General features: G+C 39.5%; 1 protein-coding gene across 5 annotated transcripts in view; it reads left to right on the top strand.

Annotated features, from left to right (window-relative positions):
• Positions 1–22,156, top strand: part of lama2 (laminin, alpha 2) — a 385,009-nt gene that overhangs the window by 120,605 nt on the left and 242,248 nt on the right. For all 5 annotated transcript variants that reach the window (XM_087980433.1, XM_087980426.1, XM_087980423.1 and 2 more), the window contains exons 4-10: positions 2,490–2,732; positions 6,284–6,463; positions 7,681–7,770; positions 11,899–12,016; positions 17,395–17,573; positions 20,296–20,395; positions 20,489–20,649. In XM_087980433.1, coding sequence (XP_087836559.1) covers positions 2,490–2,732; positions 6,284–6,463; positions 7,681–7,770; positions 11,899–12,016; positions 17,395–17,573; positions 20,296–20,395; positions 20,489–20,649 — 1,071 coding nt within the window. The remainder of the gene's footprint in view (positions 1–2,489; positions 2,733–6,283; positions 6,464–7,680; positions 7,771–11,898; positions 12,017–17,394; positions 17,574–20,295; positions 20,396–20,488; positions 20,650–22,156) is intronic.

The raw sequence follows: 22,156 nt of genomic DNA, 5'->3' as shown, positions 1-22,156 counted from the left end.
CTCAGAGATACTGACAACTTGCATGTTTCTGTCAGTTCATGTTCACTGAGGTACATGCATAACACATCTCTAAAGAGGAGGTGCCATATGGCTCTTACTTTCAATTCTCACTCAGTTTGTGTTTTTCTTGGAGCTACCACATTGGAGAAGTAGGCAGCTTGTGATGGTGAGGATCACTGAACAGTCAAGGGAGTGGACATGTCACTGTGCCACATCATTCAATATCAACATCAGTCCTTAAGTCTGTGCCAGCAGGTTATACTTCAACCAAATGGCCATGTCTGAAAATCGAAGTAGAGCAATGTTTAGGACTGTAAGAGGGAACTAATGTAGGTAGCAGACAGGAGCTCTGTCAATTCCAGTTGGTAGGCTTGGCCACAGTGAATCAGGTATTTGATCCTACTAAAGTTCAGGATTCAGTGCTCATGCAATCTGGGTGTTGGGAAGTAAGGTCAGGAGTCAATCAGTGGACAGTCCATGGAGTCTTACAACTGCAGGCAATTCAGGTCTAGTGATGAGGTTCATTGCACTGGGCCACTAAGTAAATGATTGCAATGAAAGGGGGAAATCAATATAGAGCACTGGGAGCTCATGGCTGGGGAAGTAAGGAATGGGGAAAAATCACATATCACGCTCGCTTGGACCTTTGTGTGGGACAGCTTAGGGCCAACACTGGCATGTGAATTTGCGAAGCCATGGACATTGTGAGTAAAACAGCAGTTGAATGTTATATAGAGGTGCTCAACAGAACTGGGATTGTGGTGTGGACGTGATGCTGAAAGATCATCAAGGCCACTGGTACAGTAAAGTAAAAGGGGATGTGAAGGATGGGGCGAAGGGAGCAGAGGGATTGTACTGCATCTCAAATGTAGCCTGGGACTTAGGAGAACACAAAGTTGGAACTTTGCCATCTCAGTTGGAAAATCAATTGCACAATAACTGCACAGTGGTGAAACCATGTGCAAAGCAGCAGAATCAGTTACTATCTTTTGAGGTGCTACAAGGTGTATTTGCAATAACCACGATTGCAATGATTTAGTAATACCACCCCTTTGGCATCAATTTAAATGTCATGCACATTACGAATTATAGACTCATGGAGTCATGCCCGTTACATTGTGAATGCTAATTGTCTCCTTGTCATATCAGCTAAGCAAAGGTGATTAGACAAACGTACTAAAATATGTCCCCCGAGTCTTTCATAGCAGAAAGACATTGCAACGCAAAGACTTGAAGATGGCACTTCACCTGTCACATTTACAGATGAACTGTGATAATGCAAGCTCAAAATCTGTCATGTGTAAGCTTGCCTTTTGTTTGGGGTTGAGGTGCTATAGTATTAGGCTATTGGTAGAGTTCTGCTCTCCCAGCATGGCAGGAATATTCTTGTTATGCAACGTACATTTGGAGAAGGTGACATACATTGGAACTTGCATGACTTTGACCTTCTTGGGAAGGCCCTGTACCAGACTGTCTGAGAGAATAGCATAATGCTTCAAAGTGATGGAGCAGAGGGCTCAGAAATTCCTTCAATAAACTTAAACTTGAAAATGCTGTCTCCTTATACACTGGCAGTTTATCAAAGGAATTCCTGAGCCCTCATATCCATTGCAATTACAACTTTGATTGAAGGTTGTAAATTACAATGTTGCATTCCTTCTGAGTGACTTGAATGATCTCTTTGCACCTTAAAAGAGCCTCTGTGAAAGAACATAGAATGGCACAATTAAATCTGCAGACATTGTCACTTCTGTCTGACTTCCATTGCAATGTTATTTTAAATGATCTCCAGGATCTGGTTGTCATGTCACACAGATGATCATATGGCAAGTATGTTATGCTGACTATAAATGGTGATGACTGTACTCAGATTTTCCAGTTTTATCTACGCTTTTGATAAATGCTTACTCAGTAGCTACAATATGTAATAACATTCTCACTTTAAGTTAGTGAAACATATTAATTGAATTGTAGTTTATCAGTACATGTGTTTTATTCATTTGTGAGATAGGTTACTAATTAAACAGAAGTCTGAGTATTGGTACAATGCCCATGAACTCAATGCTCAATATTAGAGATCAATAACAAAACTGTTGCACACAATAATATAAAGCTGAAATTGCTGAACGATTAGTAAAGATCTGAAATATGGCTTTCTGGATACTGATGTGTTCATCCATCTGGTATAGTCATGAATATTTGGACAGTGATTTGTTAAAGAAAACACATTAACTTCAGATTGGCATCAGAATTTGTCTCATGTTAATTTTATGTCAATGACTTCTAAAAAGATTAGTGCAATCAGTTCTGTATTGATTGAAATGGAAGTTGAAAGTTATTCCAAAAGAGAGCCTTCCACAAAAAAGAGCCTTTTTTTTAAAGAAAACAATTTTTAAAATATTCAGTTTCATAAACCAGCCACAAATAATTATTTCTGGGATTTTGGTCCTAAATTAGTCTCAGCTGCTAATTTTTAAATTGTTTTACAGGTGTTCCAGATTGCATATGTTATAGTAAAAGCAGCTAATTCTCCACGCCCTGGGAACTGGATTTTAGAACGTTCCATTGATGGAATCATTTACAAACCATGGCAGTACTATGCGATAACAGATACAGAATGTCTTACTCGCTACAACATTGTGCCTCGACCAGGTAACCCAACGTACACATCGGATGATGAAATTATTTGCACTTCATTCTACTCAAAAATTCAACCTCTGGAAAATGGTGAGGTAAGGCTGGAAGTTAAGCTACACTTATAAGCGCTGATGTTGCTTGGGTTGTCATCAGTGCTCTCTGAAATACTGTAGATAGAGGTAAACGTAAACAGAATGGATAAAGGCTACCGCAGCTACTGACTTGCCTCTGTGCAGTGTGACCTGATATCACCAGTGAATCTGCTGAATAAATTATAATAGATAATTCATGTGGTATTGAACATTAATGTATGGACTAGGTTCGTAGATGAAGGGAAAGAATAGACAAAAATTAAGAACTTTGAAGTTTGTGTCGCATACAGAGTGCTTAAAAAGGTGATTAACATGCTTGCCTTCATTGCTCAGACTTTTGAGTATAAGAGTTAGGAAGTCAAGTTAAGAGTGTACAGGACATTGATGAGGCCTATTCTGGAGTACTGTATCCAATTCTGGTGGCACTGTTGTAGAAAAGATATTATTAAGCTAGAGGGTTCAAAAGAGTTTTACCAGGATGTTGCTGGGTATGGGAAGTTTGATTATAACCAAAGGCTGGATGGACTGGGATTTTTTTTCACTGGAGCATAAGAGGTTGAGGTGACCTGATAGAGGTTTATAAATCATGAGGAGAATAAATAGGGTTAATGGTAGGTATCTTTTCCCTTGGATGGGGATTTCAAAACTAGGGGGCATATTTTTAAGGTGAAAAGAGAGAGATTTAAAAAAAGACACGAGGGACAAATTTTTTGCACAAAGAATGGCTTCCGTGTGGAATGATAGGACCAAAGGGTCTATTTCCATGTTGTATGACTATTTGATTCTATAAGTTCTGAAGAAAAGCTCAGGATATATAACCCAGTGAATTAGCAGAGACTGTATCTTCCTAGCAGAGTAAATGTCAGATGTACCCACTGTGACTATCTTGATAATGGTAGGGTTAGGAAAAGCAGATTTCTCATGGTTTGTGCGGTGTCCCCAGCAGAAATGACCACAGACCACAGCTGCTCAGCTGCACCAAGTGCAAGCTGCAACCTCACCTGTTTTAAAATGCAACTTTTTTTGTTGTTTCCCCAGCTGGGATCTGCTGGCCCTGAAAATGGGTTGGGCCATGAGCAGAACCCCACTTCTTACCAATCTCCTACTGGGCCCTAACTACAGACTGGATATGTAAATTCTTGTCCTTGTGAATCCTCAACATTTCTTCATCACCGGCTCTGTAATGAGACAGTGAAGGTTTAGCCCCTTGCAAAGCAGTGATTTCCCATACAAGTTCAAGACTCCATCTGTCCTTGTCTTGGCCAAATCTGGCAGCCATACTTGTTGCCAAGTAAATATTTTGGTAGCCCACTGCACCTGATGTAGACCCAAGGAAAATAGCCCCTGGTGAAATTTTAAAATCTTTGTTAGTCATCTGAAAGGCTATTGGTGGAGTTATCCCTGTGAGAGCAAATTCACCTCGAGTAGATGAGGATCAGGGAGAGTATCCATGCTTATGTATAATGACCCCTTATTACAGCTATTTAAAAAGATTTTGAAGTGGCTAGATTTATTGCATTTCTTCCACAGTTCCGCGATATCAGTAATTCAGCCTCAAGTCCTCTCCCTTTGAAAATTAGTCTGAAATGAAAGCATGTCAGAAAACTGATAATGTGCTGTTTTTGATCTCTATGATAGAATTTTCCACTGTAAGTGGTGTTGTAAAAAGAGAAATTTGTTCTGCTACTCCTCTTTGATTCAGTTTATCGGGAGCATAGAGTCATCGAGATGTACAGCATGGAAATAGACCTTTCGGTCCAACCCATCCATGCTGACCAGATATCCCAACCCAATCTAGTCTCACCTGCCAGCACCTGGCCCATATCCCTCCAAACCCTTCCTATTCATATACCCTTTCAAATGCCTCTTAAATGTTGCAGTTGTACCAGCCTCCACCCATTCCTCTGGCAGCTCATTCCATACATGTACCACCCTCTGTGTGAAAAAGTTGCCCCTTAGGTCTCTTTTATATCTTTCCCCTCTCACCCTAATCCTATGCCCTCTAGTTCTCCATTCCCCGACCCCAGGGAAAAGCCTTTGCCTGTTTATCCTATCCATGCCCCTCATAATTTTGTAAACCTCTATAAACCTCAGCCTCTGACGCTCCTGGGAAAACAGCCCCAGCCTGTTCAGCCTCTCCCTAGTATTAAGAAGAGACATTTTCAAATGTTCCCTCCTGTGAAGTTCAAGTACTCAGTGGCATAGGATACAAAGGAACAAATGAAAACAGAATGACAAATTCATCCAGGATGTGAGCCCATCCAGAGTAAGGCAATCAGCTGTTCCCTGCTTCCTCAAGCATGCCACTGGCCAACATGGTGATCAACCAGCTGTGTTGATTGCATAGCTGCCAAGCATTGAATAACTCTATGAAAACAACATCTGGAAGCATATTATGTTGACATAGTGGTCATAATGTGAAAATGTCCACACTAGAGAGGAATGAAGACATTTGTAACTGGACCAAGTCCTTTGTTTTGCATTTGTAAATTAGACCTATTCCTTGTTGCTCACATTATACCGGGAAATATTTGCTGAAGCTTCATTACTTTGAAATTAACTCCCTTGTTCAAAGTAAATGAAAGAGTAATCCAAATAAATAATGTCTCCAGTTCCAGACATATAATTACTTCAACCATCTGTGAACGACTGTGTGATTGTTTGTGTATTAAAGAGCTGTTATTATAGCACAATGGTCAAATATGATTTGTGAATTAATTTTTTGAAAAATAGCAGTTATAGATAATAAGTGAAGCAGGATAATGGTCTTTTTTTAAAATATGGATTGCTTTGTATGGTCATTTAAACTGTTAGATTTCAACAGCAGTCTAATGCATAGAACATAGGAGCATGAATAGGCCATTTGGCCATTCAGGTCTGCTGCGTGATTCAATATGACCATGGCTGATCATCCAAAGCAGTACTTTCTTTCCCCATTCTCCCCATACCCTTTGATCCATTTAGCCCCAGGAATTATATCTAACTTATTCTTAAAAATATTCAATGGTTTGGCTTCAATAGCTTTTTGTGGTAGAGGATTCCACAGGCACATCATTTGTGAGGAGAGATTAGACAGGCTGAATTTGTTTACCTTGGAGCAAAGGAGACTATGTGGGAGGGAGTGGGATCTGATTGAGGTATAGAAATTATAAGAGGCATAGACATACAGATCTTTTCCCATGTAAGATGTCCCTAAGACCAGAGGGCATGGTTAAAGTGAGGAGTTACCGATTTAGAGGGGACCTGAGAAAAACTTTCCTCACCCAGAGTGTTAGAGAAATATGGAATGTGCTGTCTCAGAGATGGTGAGAGCAGGTATTCTTGCAACCTTTAAGAAGCATCTGGATAAGCACTAAAATGTCCGGGGGCGGTGGGCAATGGGTCAAGTGCAGGTAAATAGAATTAGTGCAGTTTTGTGTTTTACGGTTAGTGTAGACATGGTGAACCTATTTTAATGCTTTATAACTCTATGACGCGAATGCCAGCAGATGTTTTGGATGAAGGTGAACTTGAAAATTTGCTTATGAATATTAATTTTGCTTTTTTATGTTTAGATTCACACTTCCCTTATCAATGGAAGGCCAAGTGCTGAAGATCCATCCCCTACTTTATTGGAGTTCACCTCAGCTCGTTATATTCGTCTGAGACTTGAAAGAATAAGAACACTTAATGCTGATCTAATGACACTGGCGTACAATGATCCAAAAGATATTGATCCTATTGTTACAAGAAGGGTGAGACATTTTGTTTTTAATACTTAACACTGAGTCAAATTACATTCAATAATTTAGCTGTTATCGACTTCTTTTGATTGAGTTCTAAATTATTTTAAAATCCTTTTCCTTTATGGAGTTTCTCCTTAAAAGAATGTTTGATTGAACTTCACTTCTGTTTTGTTAAATATATGAGCCATTCTCTGTTTTAATTTGTAAGTTTCCCTTAGCTAACCCAAACTTTGCACAATAATCAGGATACTGACAAAATAAATGCAGCTATTCCACCCTCTAGAGATTGATCACTGGGACGTTAAGTCATGCAAAGTCAACAGACTTGAATTACGTATTAGTTCCACTTTACACATTGGATAGACAGAGTTTAAAAAGTGATGTGGAAAGTTAAGCTGTGGTCACGTAGTGATTATTTTACAAAACTGATAATCCAGTGGTTAACTCTAAATCTCACTGTGAACAAATTGTGAAGCTCATTTAACTAAAAATAATAAATAAAATTGCCATGAAAGTATTTAGAATTTTGGATTTAATACGAGGCTGTAGGATAACTGGACTATTTTTATAGAGTAAAAATAAAATTATTAATTTGACTAAACCTGTTGTGTTCTTATTGTTGTTCACAGTATATTGTACTGAAGGGGCATGATTATTGAAATACCAATGAGCAATTCCATTGCAAGTATTAATCTTGGTTAATGGTTTTTAATATTGCTGTTCAAAACATTCTAATGTTGATCATTTGGGATAGGGCTAAATTGTTGATTCCCAATTGCTACATCGCTGGCTATAGTAACTAACATTTGAAATTTGTGATATTGGAGATGACTGTAGAAAATAAAGTTGCCATAATTTTTTAACAAGAGCACAGGGATGCTCTTTGATTAGAGAGAGAGCTGGCGGAGAGCCATCCATGGTAACCTCAGCCAGTGTGGGAATTGAACTCATGATACTGGCAACATCACATTGCAAACTGGACATCCAACGAACTGAGTCAACCAACCCCCTGACTTCCTTGCAATTCTTATCTGAATATATTCTGAGATATATTTGGCTATACCAACAACTTAATTAAATTAAAACTTTGTTCTCAGCAATGGTGGAATGGGATGAGAAAAGGAATTTGTGCATTCAACCTTCATCATAGCAATGATCATATTCGAGTACGCTAGTAATATTACACACATTAACGTTTTTAATGTTTGTCTTTTTATCTCTTTCAGTATTACTACTCACTGAAAGATATTTCTGTCGGTGGGATGTGCATCTGCTATGGACATGCAAGTGCTTGCCCTCTTGATTTAGTAACCAATGTACGTATACATTTTTTTTGTAGAAGAGGCTTATAAAATTAGTCATACACTTATTTTCTTAGTCATAAACATAAAAGAAAAGTAAAGTCCTCTCATAGTAGACCAGCCAAAAGCCACATCTAATTCATACACCTTCCATTGTGAACATTCCCTCACTCCTCCAAGCAAATGATTAGGTGTATTGATTTGAGCTTTCAAACTTCCATAGATTTTTAGGACATATCAGGAGTAGAATGCTGTATGTGTAACTCGGCTATGGAAGAAGGGATGGGGAGAGAACAGTAAAGTTTGAACGTTTAACTTGATGCAAGCACGTGGGCAAATGCTAACATTTTAGTGATATGGTTACAGGGCATTTAGAAAATCCAAAGATGTGCAGGTTAGGTGAATTGGCCATGCTAGATTGCCCATGATGTCAGGGATGTTTAGGTTAGGTGCATTAGTCACAGGTATATGTAGAATAATAGGGTAAGGAATGGTTTGGGTGGGTTACTCTTCAGAGGGTTAGTGGTCTATTTCCATACTGTAGGGATTCTATGAAAATCGCAATATGATTGAAAAATTGGCATGTATTTATAAAGGTAAATTGTGCAAATCAATTGAATTTATTTTTGAGGTTAAAACTATGTTAGAATTAGAATTAGGTTTATTGTCACGTGTATTAAAGTTACAAAAGGACAGGAGTATGGTGAAAATGTACAGTCACCAGCACATGGCGCCAGCTTAGGTAAAATGTACCTAGGTACAAAAAATAGAGAAAACAAAGAAAAAAGTTACATTACATTATAGATATACATAGTTTAAGTATACATTATGAAAATAAGATATAAAACTAAAAAGACAAACACTACAGTCTTTCTATAAAGGCTCCCACGTGGTCTGATCGGGCTCCACCAGTTTCCAACCTGTAGCCTCTGTGGTAGATAAGTCACTGTAATGTATTTGGATTTTCAAAAACACAGTCAAAAGAAGAGGTTATAGAAGATGTTCCACAAAGTTAGCACTCTTGGGGTTGGATATATAAGCATGGATTGATGAGTGGTTAATGGACAGAAGACAAAAAGTAAGAATATTCCTTGTCTGGATGAGTGCAGCTCCAAACATTCAAAAAGCTTGACAACATCGAGGACAAACCAAACTGCTTGATTGGTACTGCATTCATAAACAGCCACTTCCTCCACCACCAATGCTTAATAGCAGCAGTGTATACCATCTACAAGAGTGGATTGAAGAAATTCACCAAAGATCCTTAGACAACACATTCCAAACCTGCAGTCACTTCCATCTAGAAGTCCAAGGTCAGCAGGTAGGAACACCTCCAGCTCCAAGATCTCCTCTAAGCCACTTGGTACATTGACTTGGAAATATATCACCGTTAATTCAGTGTTATTGGGACAAAATCCTGGAAATCCCTCCCGAACGTCATTGTGGGTTGAACTACAGCACGTGGATTACAGCAGTTCAACAGGCAACTCACCACTACCTTCTCAAGTGTAATGAAGGATGGGCACTAAATGCTGGTTCAACCAGTGATGCCCTGTCCGAGAAGTGAATAAAACAAAAATAAAGGACTAATTTTGGGTTGGTAACAGACAGAGTGTAATGTGTCTCAGTTTGCTGACAATCCAAAGCTGGGTGAGAAAATACATTGTGAGCAAGATGCAATGAGACATAGCAAGATATAGATTGCTTTGGAATAAGGTGAAGATTGTAGCAGATAGAATATAATGTGGGGAAATGTGAAGTTATCCTTTTCAGTAGAAAAACAATTTTTTTTTAAAATTATGAGAGGCTGAGAATTGTTGATTAGTCAAGAAACCTGGATATGCTTGTACAAGGACCTCAGAACATTAGCATGCAGATTTATTAAGTAATTAGGCAAGTAAGTGATGCGTTAGCTCTTATTGTAAAGCAAGTGGAGTAAACAAGTAAAGGGGTTTTACTGTGATCATGGTAGGACCTTGGTAAGACCATACCTGGAGTATTGCAGTAATAAAGTTCACAAGATTTAAACTGCTATTCTTACTACCAGTACAAAACTACAATTTATAGAATATGTTTAATTTTTAAAAACATTTCAAGGTGCTGCACAAAACATCGGAAAGCAAAGTATGATCTGCATCACATGAGGCCATATGGATCAGATGACCAAAGCCTTGGTCAAAAAGGCAGGTTTTAAGAAATGTCCCACATGTGGGCAGTCAGGTAGAGGGATATTGGGAGAATATTCCACAGCATGGTCCTGAGCAACTGAACTGTGACCACCAATGATGGAGCAAAAACAATCAATGCATATAGTTTAGAGCTGGAGAAATACAGATATCTTGGAAAGGAATGAGGCTGGTGAGTATTACAGAGATAGGGAAAGGTGAGCCTTGGAAGGATTTCAAGACATGGATGCAAATTTATGGCATTGGGTTGATTATCCTATGAAGAGAAATTGAATAGACCAGGCTAATATTCCTAGAGTTCAGAAGAATGAGAGATTATTTAATTTAAATTTACATGCCATAAAATTTGACTTTGTAGCACTTTTAAGAGAAAATGGCAGATTCATCAAGTAAATGGCGTGTTAGCTCTTATTATAACAAAAGTGGAGCATAGAAGCAAAGGGGTTTTACTATGGATGTAGGTTTGCTCACTCTGCTGGAACGTTTGTTTTCAGATGTTTTGTCACCATACTAAGTGACATCTTCAGTGAGCCTCTGGATGAAGCACGGTGGTGTAGCCTGCTTTCTATTTATGTGTTTGGTGATATAATTTCCTATGGTGATGTCATTTCCTATGGTGATGTCATTTCTTGTTCTTTTTCTCAGAGAGTGGTAAATGGGATCCAAGTCAATGTGTTTGTTGATAGTGTTCCAGTTGGAACGCCATGCTTCTAGGAATTCTTGTACGTGTCTCAGTTTGGCTTGTCCTAGGATGGATGTGTTATCTCAGTTGAAGTGGTTCCTTCCTCATTCATATGTGAGGATACTGGTGAGAGTGGGTCATGTCTTTTTGTGGCTAGTTGATGTTTATGTATCTGGTGGCTAGTTTCCTGCCTGTTTGTCCAATGTAGTTTTGATTACAGTTCTTACAGGGTTTTACTATGATCATGTAAGCCCTTAGAAAGACCATACCTGGAGTACTGTGTATAGTACCATGTGCGCAAACTTACTGAAGTTAGCACGGATGCTATACCTGTCTGTTGGAAGCATGCAGATATCAGTCAGTATGTAATGCTAATTTAGTGGCAGTAATGTCACCTTTGACTTGAATTCTTTGACTACTTCCCTGTCTTAACCTGAAGCAGTTGACCATGCCTGCAGCAGCAATATGGACTCCCCATTAACATTATTTAAAGGAATCATCAATTGACTTCAGATTGATTTCTGCTGGCTCGTATTGAGTTAATGGAAGAGTTTTATGCTTTATATTGTTATTCAAAATTGCTAAAGACTAAGTGGAGATCGTGTCAAATGGTGAACATCTTGGATGTTCAGATCACTTGCCCTCATTCAATGGTGCTGTACTTTTTATTTCCCTTCCCTTACGACATGGAAAATGAACAGAGAAAGTCAAGATACTTAAGGGGGCATGAGGAAATATATTATTGAAAAAGACTGATTTATTGGATGAAAAGGCTGTCCTTTAAAGATGTAGTCAGCAGATTGAGTCAATACTTTTAGAAGAATGAGAGATAATCTCATTAAAACATATACAATTCTGAGAGGGATTGCTATGGTATCTGCTGTGAGGTTGTTTCTGCAGCTTGGGGAGTTTAGATTTCGAGGTTGTGATCTCAGAACAAGAGGCTGGAAGTTTCAAACTAAAATTTCTTTCGCCAGCAGTTTGAAAGTTTGGCCTTTTCTGCCCTAAACAGATGTGGATACTATGTCATTGTGTGTATTCAGGGCTGAAGGGACATGAGGATCAGGCAAGAAAGAGGTCAGTGATCAATAATGAATGTGCAGCATGCTCAAGGGCTGTATGCTGTAAATCTGGCCATTTCCACATAGTTGCAGGAGATGGATATTATTAGTTTTTACAAAGCAGCAATGCGGGCATGACATAATTTTGATTCTTATTTAAGTTAACAACAAAAGTTGTTCTATTTAATGTGAATGTATTCTGTTCATCTAACAGAAATTTAGCTGCAAATGTGAACACAATACCTGTGGAGATAGTTGTGATCGCTGCTGTCCTGGATTCCATCAAAAACCATGGGCAGCTGGAACATTTTACAGCAGCAAGTTCTGTGAACGTAAGTAAATAAACAAACAGATCCCTCTTCAAAGGAATACCATCATTTGGGAAAAAATTATTTCCCATTCACTTAAATATAGCAACTGATCTGAGTTTTTAAAAAAAAATATGAATACCAATGATTAATCGTCCTACATAGCTTGACAATATTGCTAATGCTGCCTTGAAATAAAATTTATTGTCCATGTTACAACAAAGCAAAATATTAAAAGGGTCATGAGCTACATGCAAATAATTTATTATAAATTATAATTTTATAAATATTATTATTACTTTTATTATGCATTGCCAGCCACTTGGTACAGATTGATGTCAATTCCCTTGAGGCAGAGATTGCTGCAGGTTGTAAAGTAATGGACAATGATTATCTCTAGACTTAAGTCTGTAAGGGAACATATTTATATCGCATGTCTTTTATATGTGCTGTCATGCATTACGTTCATTTAAAATATGTGTAAATTTGGAGACCAAAACTTAAGATGTGTCAGTGGCATATGGCAATTATTTTAATTTGGAAAGGAAGGAAAAATGTGAACTCAGGTTTGGCTCCATCAGAGTAGTCTATCCATTCATCCGACTTGTCCTTGTATGTACGAGGTTTTAATTTTCTTTTACATGGAAGTTTGCTGAAGTTGCAAGTTGATAATGTTTCAGTAAAGGAAACAGGGCACTTGGGACCTGAGTAAATAGAGCTACCAGGTGGATATCTTCTCAATCATTTAGATTGAAGAATTGAGAAATAAATAGGAGAACAACAATGAAAGCATTTCAGTTAGAGCAGGTCAATACCATGTCACGTAAGTTATGTAAGAAATGAGCAATAAAAAGTGGGAAATGCAGTCTGAATACAGAGGGGGAAACAAAAATAAAAGAAAAGCAGAATTCATAAAAGAAACAATCTTGGTGTAATGATTGTAATGAGGTCAGCCAAATGGATCTAGAAGAATATGAGTTCCCTGATTGAGACTGTTAATCTGGTCCAATCATGGAGTCCTGGCTGACAAGTATAACCAGGAGAGTCAGACATCTGTTCACTCTGAGAGCTGGCTGTGAAGAAGCTGGACCAGTGTCAAATACTATGCACCTGTAAATAAAGGGTGACTTGGTGAAGGGATACTGGCCTCTGTGGAGTTATTTCACTTGTTGCTTTATAATCCCTAACAGCAAATACAACCTGAAGGAATGAGACTCCATGGCTGAATCTTACATTTTTTTGGCAAACCTGCATCAGGTTTTTAGGAGGGATTAATTTCTTGCTTTATTTTGCAGAAGGACCTCATTAATTACTTAGCCCACCTCAATGGCATCCCTCATGTTGTTTATTACCACCTGCTGTCCCTGGAACAAGTTACTATTCACTGGACATCCACCTTGCGCCTGTGCCCTCTTGTAAGACCTATGTGCAGTTTATCTGTCTGCAGCTGCATCCTATATAAACACCCTCTCTCAGGCACAAGTACCCTATCTCCAATCTCCATTGGACATGAGCATCTTGTCATTAGCCAGTAGGGTGCATCTCACACAGGCAAGCAATCAGACAATTCCAATCATTAGCTTTTATTTACAGCGGACAAAAGTGAACTAAAGCAAAATGATTGGAGGCTGTAGCTTGCTCTCATCATGCAACTATGATGACCAATGACTATTTGACAAGCTGTGATCGTCTGCTGCACCTCGCTGTCATCTGTTGGAACCTGATGCCTATCAGGTCTTTTTTGGGGCTTGTAGTACCCAACACAATTGAGTTCTGTCCTCATGCTCCTCCTCAGAAGATGGCTTGCATTCACCCAGTTTCTCAACATCAATCACTTTGCCTCATTGCCTGCTCCAATTGTGCAGAGCTTGGCATGCCAGGATGATGCGGCACACTCTGACTAGACTGTAGACAAGTTTCCCTGCCAGACCAGGCCAACTCATCTTCACTAGGTCTCTCAGCAACTCCACCATGGCCCTGGCTGAGACTCTGGATAGTCCTCAATACCTGTGGTGACCTCCTGATGCCCTGGCCCTACAACATCTGCCTTAGGAGGGCCGGCACATCGATCAATTTCTCATATCACTGGACACATGAACTGTCAGTGAAAATGGGAACATAAGGAGAAAAATATATTCTGAGGTCTCAAAAGAGCCATTGGTGGTGCATCCTGAAGATGAGAGGGGCACACACCTCTCCATATTGAGACAAAGTAAAATCCTGGTAATAAAGATCATGTTTCCATTATTCACCTTCGCCTCTGCACATACACCAACTTGGAGAATGCTGTATCGGATGTGTAACCAGCAAATCACATTGTCTATTTCCTCCTTAAACAAGTTAGCCAACTCTGGCCAGAGTGTTAGGAATGAATTTGCCCAGGGGTCCCACAATACTGAAGTGATTAAGTCACTGCAAACACAAACCGGTACAAATGCAGAACAGTACCAACTTCATTAGGAAAACATTTATAATAACCTTTAATACTAAACGTACTCTCTGTAATCCTATTTGGCCCCTTAAGTCTCTTGTAGATTTATGCAGTCGCTGTCTCTTTGGTTCTGTCTCTAAGCCTATGAAGCTGCTTTCTTCCTGTCTCTCTCCCTCTGGATGGTCAGCTAGTCTCTGCTTGTTGCCATGCTGGTCTCCTCAGAAGGCTTCCAGAAGATTCAAGAGAGTAGTCTGCATGCATACCCTCATTTTATACCCTTTTGATGATTTTCTGGAACTTCCTATAGTTCTAGCCAAGCGGGGAGCTACAGTTAATAGTTTGAAACATTGTCAATCACTTGGATGGCTTGTTACTGTTAGTTGCTTTGTGTAGTAGGACTCGGTGCCTTCCTGTCTGGGCTCTACTTTGTTTAGTGTCTAAGTTGTTGGGGCTGTGTCTGGGCAGGAAAACATTCCCCTTTTACATTTGCTAATTGTTAGCACCTGGTGATTGTGTTTGTACTGTGTCCGGTGTATAGGTTTTGTCAGTTCAGAGTTTTACTTGGCCAGTGTACCCAGCATCCCTTGCTGTTTGGTCAAATTAGCAATCTATATGTTTTAGCAGTCAGGAGGTCGCTACAATTATCAAAAGGGTGTTCCTGTTGTGTAGTGATCCCCTACATTGTCCTAGAATTCTAAGCTTCAAACTGACACTGACTCTGAGCACCCTGTGTGTTGGCCAAACCATTTTCCTGTAGAATTATGTAGAGAGCAACAAGATATGGCAATGAACAGAGCTTGTGGTGGACAGTCAGTACTGGCTCTGCCTGGCCGTCTAGTAACTCTCCCCCATTACCTGGTCAACTTCCACCCCCATGCTAAGAACCCATGAATCAAGAATAAGAAAAGCAAGCAAAAACTAGCAGGGAGAATTACTAAGGACTTAAGGAAATGATAAATCCTGATTGATTACTCAAGAGCATCTAATATATAAACATTTGAAAGAAAAGGTAAATCAATCATTTAATCACTTCAAAAATGTTCTTTTCCCCATAAACACACACTCAAAATAAGATTCTAAAGCTAGGTAGATGAATTTCCTGCACAGATCAGCTATGATTTGATTGAATGCTGGAACAAGCTTGAGAGGCTTTCCAGTCCTGCAGACATCTTCACAGCATGGGACTGCCTTCATGAATTGCTGGTGTATGAAGATCAGTGACACATCATAAAGTCTGTCCCTGATTTTCCGCCAGCTGCTGTGATGTTCATTCTGGCATGCTTATTGTCCATTCTACACTCTTTGGTTCTGCACAGCAAGTGCTAAGTTGTCTGCTCAGAGATGATCGTTATCTCCTGCACGTTTGGCTCGTGACACTATTACGAGTGCAAGTCTGGCTGCAAAAACTCCATTGTAATTAGATCCGAGGGCCAACTACAGCCCTCGTCTGGTATGGCATATCATTGAAGTTTCCACACAACGGTTCAGACTTGTGCATGGCTCTGTTGATTTCTTGCAATGCAGCGTGCATGGAGGCCCCTGTTGATTGTTGTTTGCTGCATGGCTGATAATTTTGCTCTGCAAATCAGACACCATTTGGAACTATTATTGGAGATAGAGAGAAAGTGAGAACTACAGATGCTGGAGATTAGAGTCGAAAAGTGTGGCACTGGAAAAGCACAGCTGGTCAGGCAGCATCCGAGAAGCAGGAGAGTCGATGTTTCAGACATAAGCCCTGATTCCTGATGTAGGGATTATGCCCGAAATGTCATCTCTCCTGCTCCTCAGATGATACCTGACCTGCTGTGCTTTTCCAGCACCACACTTTTCGACTATATTCGGAGGTAAATAGTCATGAATGACAAGGAATGATGGAGCAGTGATACGTGGTTGGAGCATGGAGGCTGTTATGGGGAATTCGGCCTATAGCTATTGCAGTTTAGTTGGATCGAGGAAGCTATTATTGAATTATTATCCATTTGAGCGACAACACAAGTTTAATTTCATTGCCCATCAAGTTAAATGTGACAGAAAAGTGTGATAGACAAATACAAAAAAAATCACAAGATGGAGATGTAGCATGGCATTGGAAGTAGTTAAATTTGCAGCACAAGAATTTGCATGCATATGCAACACTTCACATTGAAACACATGCTATCTCATTGAAAGGCTCAACGATGAACATGTCTACAATCTAAAGGATATGGGCATGCCTTAGAATACTGGATCAATTTCTGGTATCCAAAGTATAAATAAAGTATCCCAAAGGTAGAGGGGCAAATCATGAAGCAGATTAAAAATGAAATCTTTAAATCTGGAAGGAGGTCATTCAAAACTGATCTTACAGAACTCTATAAATAACAGAAATTGAAAATCCAGATTATGACTAATGCACCTAACCTACATATCCCTGAACACTGTGGGCAATTTAGCATAGCCAATTCAATTACCTGCGCATATTTGGATTGTGGGAGGAAACCAGAACACACCCACACAGATACAGGGAGAATGTGCAAAGTCCACACAGCTAGTTATCCAAGGCTGGAATCAAACCCAGGTCCCTGGTGCTGTGAGGTAGCAGTGCTAACCACTGAGCCACCATGCATTTAGGAAAACAAATGGTATAATTCTTATCATAATTGTTCATGCAAAGGATTTTAGTCTTAATAAAGTTTTTGTTGAAGAGAAGGAACATATTTCTCAAATGAGGCGAGGAAAGACTTGAAGCTTAATAACCTGATACCACCTAGCCGCACGTGCCTGTGACTAGGCTGTTGGGAGTTTCTCTGCTTTGTGCTTTTGTGTCTGTACATTGTTTAGAGGGAATTCATGGCCCAAGAGAAAGTGTTCTACAAGTTGAAGGAAGAAAAATCATGCTCAATAAGTACACCCCAATTGAATGAAGAATCATTTTAAGTGAAATTTTGTGACGTTATTTTGTCTTATCATTTATCAACTTTTGTCATTTCAGAATGTAATTGCCATGGAAAAGCTAAAGATTGTTACTACGATGAGAATGTAGCAAATAGGAGCCAGAGTTTAAATATAAAGGGAGAATACATTGGTGGTGGTGTATGCATTGATTGTGTGAACAATACAACAGGGATAAACTGTGAGACCTGCATTGATGAATATTTCAGACCAGAATGGGTACGGTAATAAAGGAACTTCTTCTGCTTTGTTGTTTTCTCTCAAATCTGAGGACTAACACAATAATATGTTTAAATTTGCATTACAGAAACTTTTGTTTTACAATAATACTTTTACAGGTGGAGCATCTGTAAATAGTACGCAAAACTAACTGTCATCATCCATTTGCGATCATCATTAAGTTTTTATAACAACAGTTGGTTATGGAAATCAATGAAAACTGATTGTGTGCATTGTTCAAAATCAGTAGTATTTAACATCATGGAGAAGAAAAACACTCCTTTTACTCTAATTGAAATTTTAATTTAGATTTTAAAGCTATATTGTTCAGAAATTAACAGAATTGACTTATGTATTAATTTGTGTTATTATCTCAACAAAGTTATGGGATTGGATTCAGTGCCTTTTGTTCACCGTAACTTCCCTATATTTTTAAATGAGAAGTAAAGTCCAAGACTTGTGGTGCCCAGTGGGCCTCCCCCTCCAGAAATTCATGGTACCTACAGTGTCTTGCCCCTTGAAATCAATGGGCAGAAATGTGGAGTTTTGTGAACTTTCCTTATCTAAGATCATGACCCAGAGTTTCCATTCCTCCTGTTTCTCTATACCTCCTTTGGAATTGCTGGTTAAGTGTAGAGCACAGAGGTTTGGGGTCATGTTTGGATCATTGTGGAAGTCTGAATGGGTCTGAAATGGATAATGCTGGCAAAATCCAGTATAGTGATGCCATATGGAATTTGTAGGAGAACAGTTAATGATCTTGAGGGAGCTACAACTATCATTTGGATCTTCCTCATAGTCTCACTAACAATATATGTCCGAGTTCATAGTTGCTATTGTGCAATAAACAAATATGTTAGATGATCAAATGCTTTTCCTGTACCATGCTATACTAAGCAGGCTGTGTATATCCTAACCATGGTGGAAAGATGGCTACAAATGTACATAGAGTCATCGAGATGTATAGCATAGAAGCAAGTGCTTCAATTCAACTCATCCAGGCCGACCAGATATCCCAAGCTAATTTGCAAGTACTTGGCCCATATTCCTCTAAACCTTTCCTATTCATGTAGTCACCCAGATGCCTTTTAAATGTTGTAAGTGTACTAGCCTCCACTACTTCCTCTGGCAACTCATTCCATATGCGTATCACCCTCTGTGTGAAAAGGTTGCCCCTTAGGTCCCTTTTATATCTTTCCCCTCTCACCTTAAACCTATGCCCTCTAATTCTGAACTCACCCCACCCCAGGGAAAAGACCGTGTCTATTTACCCTATCCATGCCCCTGATGATTATATCAATCTTTGTAAGGTCCTACCCCCCCCCTCCCCCCCCAGCCTCCAATGTTCCAGCAAAATAGCCCCAGACTCTCCCTATAGCTCAAACCCTCCAACGTGGCAACATCCTTGTAAATCTTTTCTGAACCCTTTCAAGTTTCGCAACATCTTTCCGATAGGAGGGAGACCAGAATTGCACACAATACAGAGGAACCTCGATTATTCGAAGGACATGGGCAGAGAGTATTTAGTTCAGTTAATCGAATACCGGATAATCGAATGCTGGATAACATAGTAGGACGTTCGATCTTGCTGGATAATTTGATATTCAGATAATCAAATGCCAGATAATCGAGGTGTGTTTCAAAAATGGCCAGTACAGCCACAACATGACCTCTCAAACGCCTATACTCAATGCTCTGACCAGTAAAGGAAAGCATACTAAATGCTTTCTTCATATATCCTGTCCACCTGAGACTCCACTTTCAAGGAACTGTGAATGTGCACTATAGTGAGTAATTGTATAGCGAACCCATACAACATGGAACCCCTACAATGTGGGGCTGGAGGGATGATGGGGGTCTCACTCACTTAAGAACTGGTGGATAACCCAAACAGTTTCATGGAGAAGGCTAGACTAAATCAAGTGCCATGCAATGTGGGACTTCAGCCCATTGAGTCCACATTAACCATCCGAAGAGCATCTCATCCAGACTCAGTCCACTATCCTATTTCTATAAACCTGTATTTCCCATGGCTGACCCACCTAGCCTGCACATTCCTGCACACTATGAACAATTTAGTGAGGCCAACCCACCTCATCTAAACATCTTTGAACTGTGGGAGGAAACCAGAGCACCCAGAGCAAACACACAGAGAAACAGAGAAGATGCGCAGACTCCACACAGGCGGTCATATCATGGGTGGGATTGCTACTGTGAGGCAGCAGTGTTAACCACCGAGCCATCATGCCCCATGATGAGTAGTGACACGGGTTGGTCATACATCACTAATGTCCATACCTGAGTTGAATTTGAGTATTTAATTGGGTAGGAGTGTGCAGGATTGGAACCCTATTGTCTTCTCCACTTTGTCCCTGTTAAGTCTGTGACAGATAGCTGTGTGGACAGACTTCCTGCCCTCCTGCTAACTTAAGCCCTTAGTTTCATTTATTAGTGACAGCAGGTGGGGTAGTAGTCCAACTGGGAGCATGTTCAGCAAATTCTGTCATATTTGCTTGCAGGACTGTGGGACAGGGAGGGAGGCATTCTTAATGTCAATTGACCCAGCCCAGCATTGTCAAATTTTGGGTAGGGGATTTGGTTCATTTTATCTATGAAAATGCATTATGGTGTACTGTAATACAAATCAAAAATCATGATATCATATTATAGCAAAGCAATATGTACTTGCTTTCCTTTATCAAGCTTTCACATCTTTTTCCAGGTTTCTCCGTATGAACCAAATCCATGCATACCTTGTCTGTGCAATCTAATTGGGTCCTTTCATAATAAATGTATTAAGGATATCAAGCACATTGAAGGAGGTAATGTCCTTATGAAATATCAATCACATTTCTATTTTGCAACTATGAGGATTATTTGGATTTTGACTTTGCAAATCCTTATTATCATTCTAGGTCTGCTTCCTGGGTCCTGCCACTGCAAGGCTGGTTATGGTGGAGATAAATGTGACAGATGTGCATTTGGTTTCACTGGATATCCAGACTGCGTCCCATGTACCTGTAATATTGATGGAAGCCTGAATGCTGACCCATGCATTGAGCCTTGTGTTTGCAAGGTAGCATATTGTTTTTCCATAATTAAATCATCACTTTAATGTATTTGTAAATAAAGACAGGAAAACAGAAAATGCAGTTTATTTCATCAAAATATCATTCACTGTTCGTCAGCTAAATATGTTCGAAGTGCATGGACTTTCACTGTGTTTTTGAAAGTTGAATATTCATAAAATGTTGGTAACTGAAAAGGTTGGTAATTCTACTCTGAGCAACTTAAAAAACATCATTCATGTGAGATACCCAATTAATTATTTTTTGTTTCTGTGGGGATTATCTTTGGTAACATTGACTAGAATAATTTCATGTTTGATTTCTAATCCACTATTCCCTACATTTGTGGTGATGTTGGCACAAGCTGGAGGAGCCAACCAATGAGTTGCTTTGGAGAACCAATTTCACACAAACAGCATATCAATATATGGAAGTAAGGCATAAGACTTCTTCTATACATTCAAAATTTCTGATTTAAATTCCATGACTTTTGTTGGTAGAGTGGGATACTGTTTCACTGAAAATGTCAACTGAAAAATTGGACAAAATCTCATGGAGGTGGAGGGAGTTTTGACTGTTGGATAGTGATCTGGCGAGACCATTGCATTTTCTTTGGGGGGGAAGGCTCATCACAATGCTGTGTCATTCAGACTCTTGGTAGGCCAACAGTAGGCCTTCCACTTGGATCAAGGACCCCAGGGATGAAATTCCTGCCTGTTAAGAGGTGCTGATCTGTAAGATGCTATAAGCCTTTCTATACTCAACAGTGCCACAGTTGAGTTGGTTGCTGCTGTTGGTTGTAGAGCAATCTGAGACCTTGAATCAAGGAGGTGCCTAGGCTTGGGTGAATGATGGCAAGAACAGCACAGCAAGGTGAGACTTGTGGGAGAGGAGGATTTGAAGAACCATGCAGCTAGTGGTAAGGGTGTCTATCAATGGGCTCCCCTTCCCAGTGTTGGGCTCTTTGATCAGGTTGAATGTAACAGCAAAATGAGATCCCTAAATGGGTATTGATTGCCCACTTAAGGGCCTTTTTGAGGAAGAGGAGGATCATTATTCATGTCCCTTCCTCCCACTAACTTAATCGAGATGAAGGTAACTTGACAGTGGGGTCCCTAGTTGCTATGCACCAGCTTCATTAAAGGGTACTCTGCCATGGAGTATGGTGAACAAATCATTGTGGTCACTACCTCAGTGATTGCTTGAGAACTTAAATAACTTGCAAGAGACTTCTGGCGTTAGATCCTATTAGCTTTAAGTAATGACTAATTTAGTTATATGTCACTAGCCAACAGTTCTGTTTTTTTTTAACATTCTAATAACAGCCAAGAGGGAAATCATGCTGTGTATATTAATCCTCTTTGAACAATTGCATCCTTTTATCAATTTAACATTTGGATTGTAATTTGAGGGACACTTCAAAATTATCTTTTGTGATAAAGGTTTATATTACTGTTGATTGGGAATTTGGATTTTAAAGTTAAGGTAAAATAGATTTTGCTTTCCTTTCTGTGA

The sequence above is a fragment of the Chiloscyllium plagiosum genome, unplaced genomic scaffold (genome assembly GCF_037043375.1).
Source record: "Chiloscyllium plagiosum isolate Xiang-an unplaced genomic scaffold, Cpla_swu_hap1 HiC_scaffold_3, whole genome shotgun sequence".
NCBI lineage: Eukaryota > Metazoa > Chordata > Chondrichthyes > Orectolobiformes > Hemiscylliidae > Chiloscyllium > Chiloscyllium plagiosum.
The sequence above is the reverse complement of the archived record's forward strand: the minus strand, read 5'-3'. Positions and strand labels throughout refer to the sequence as shown.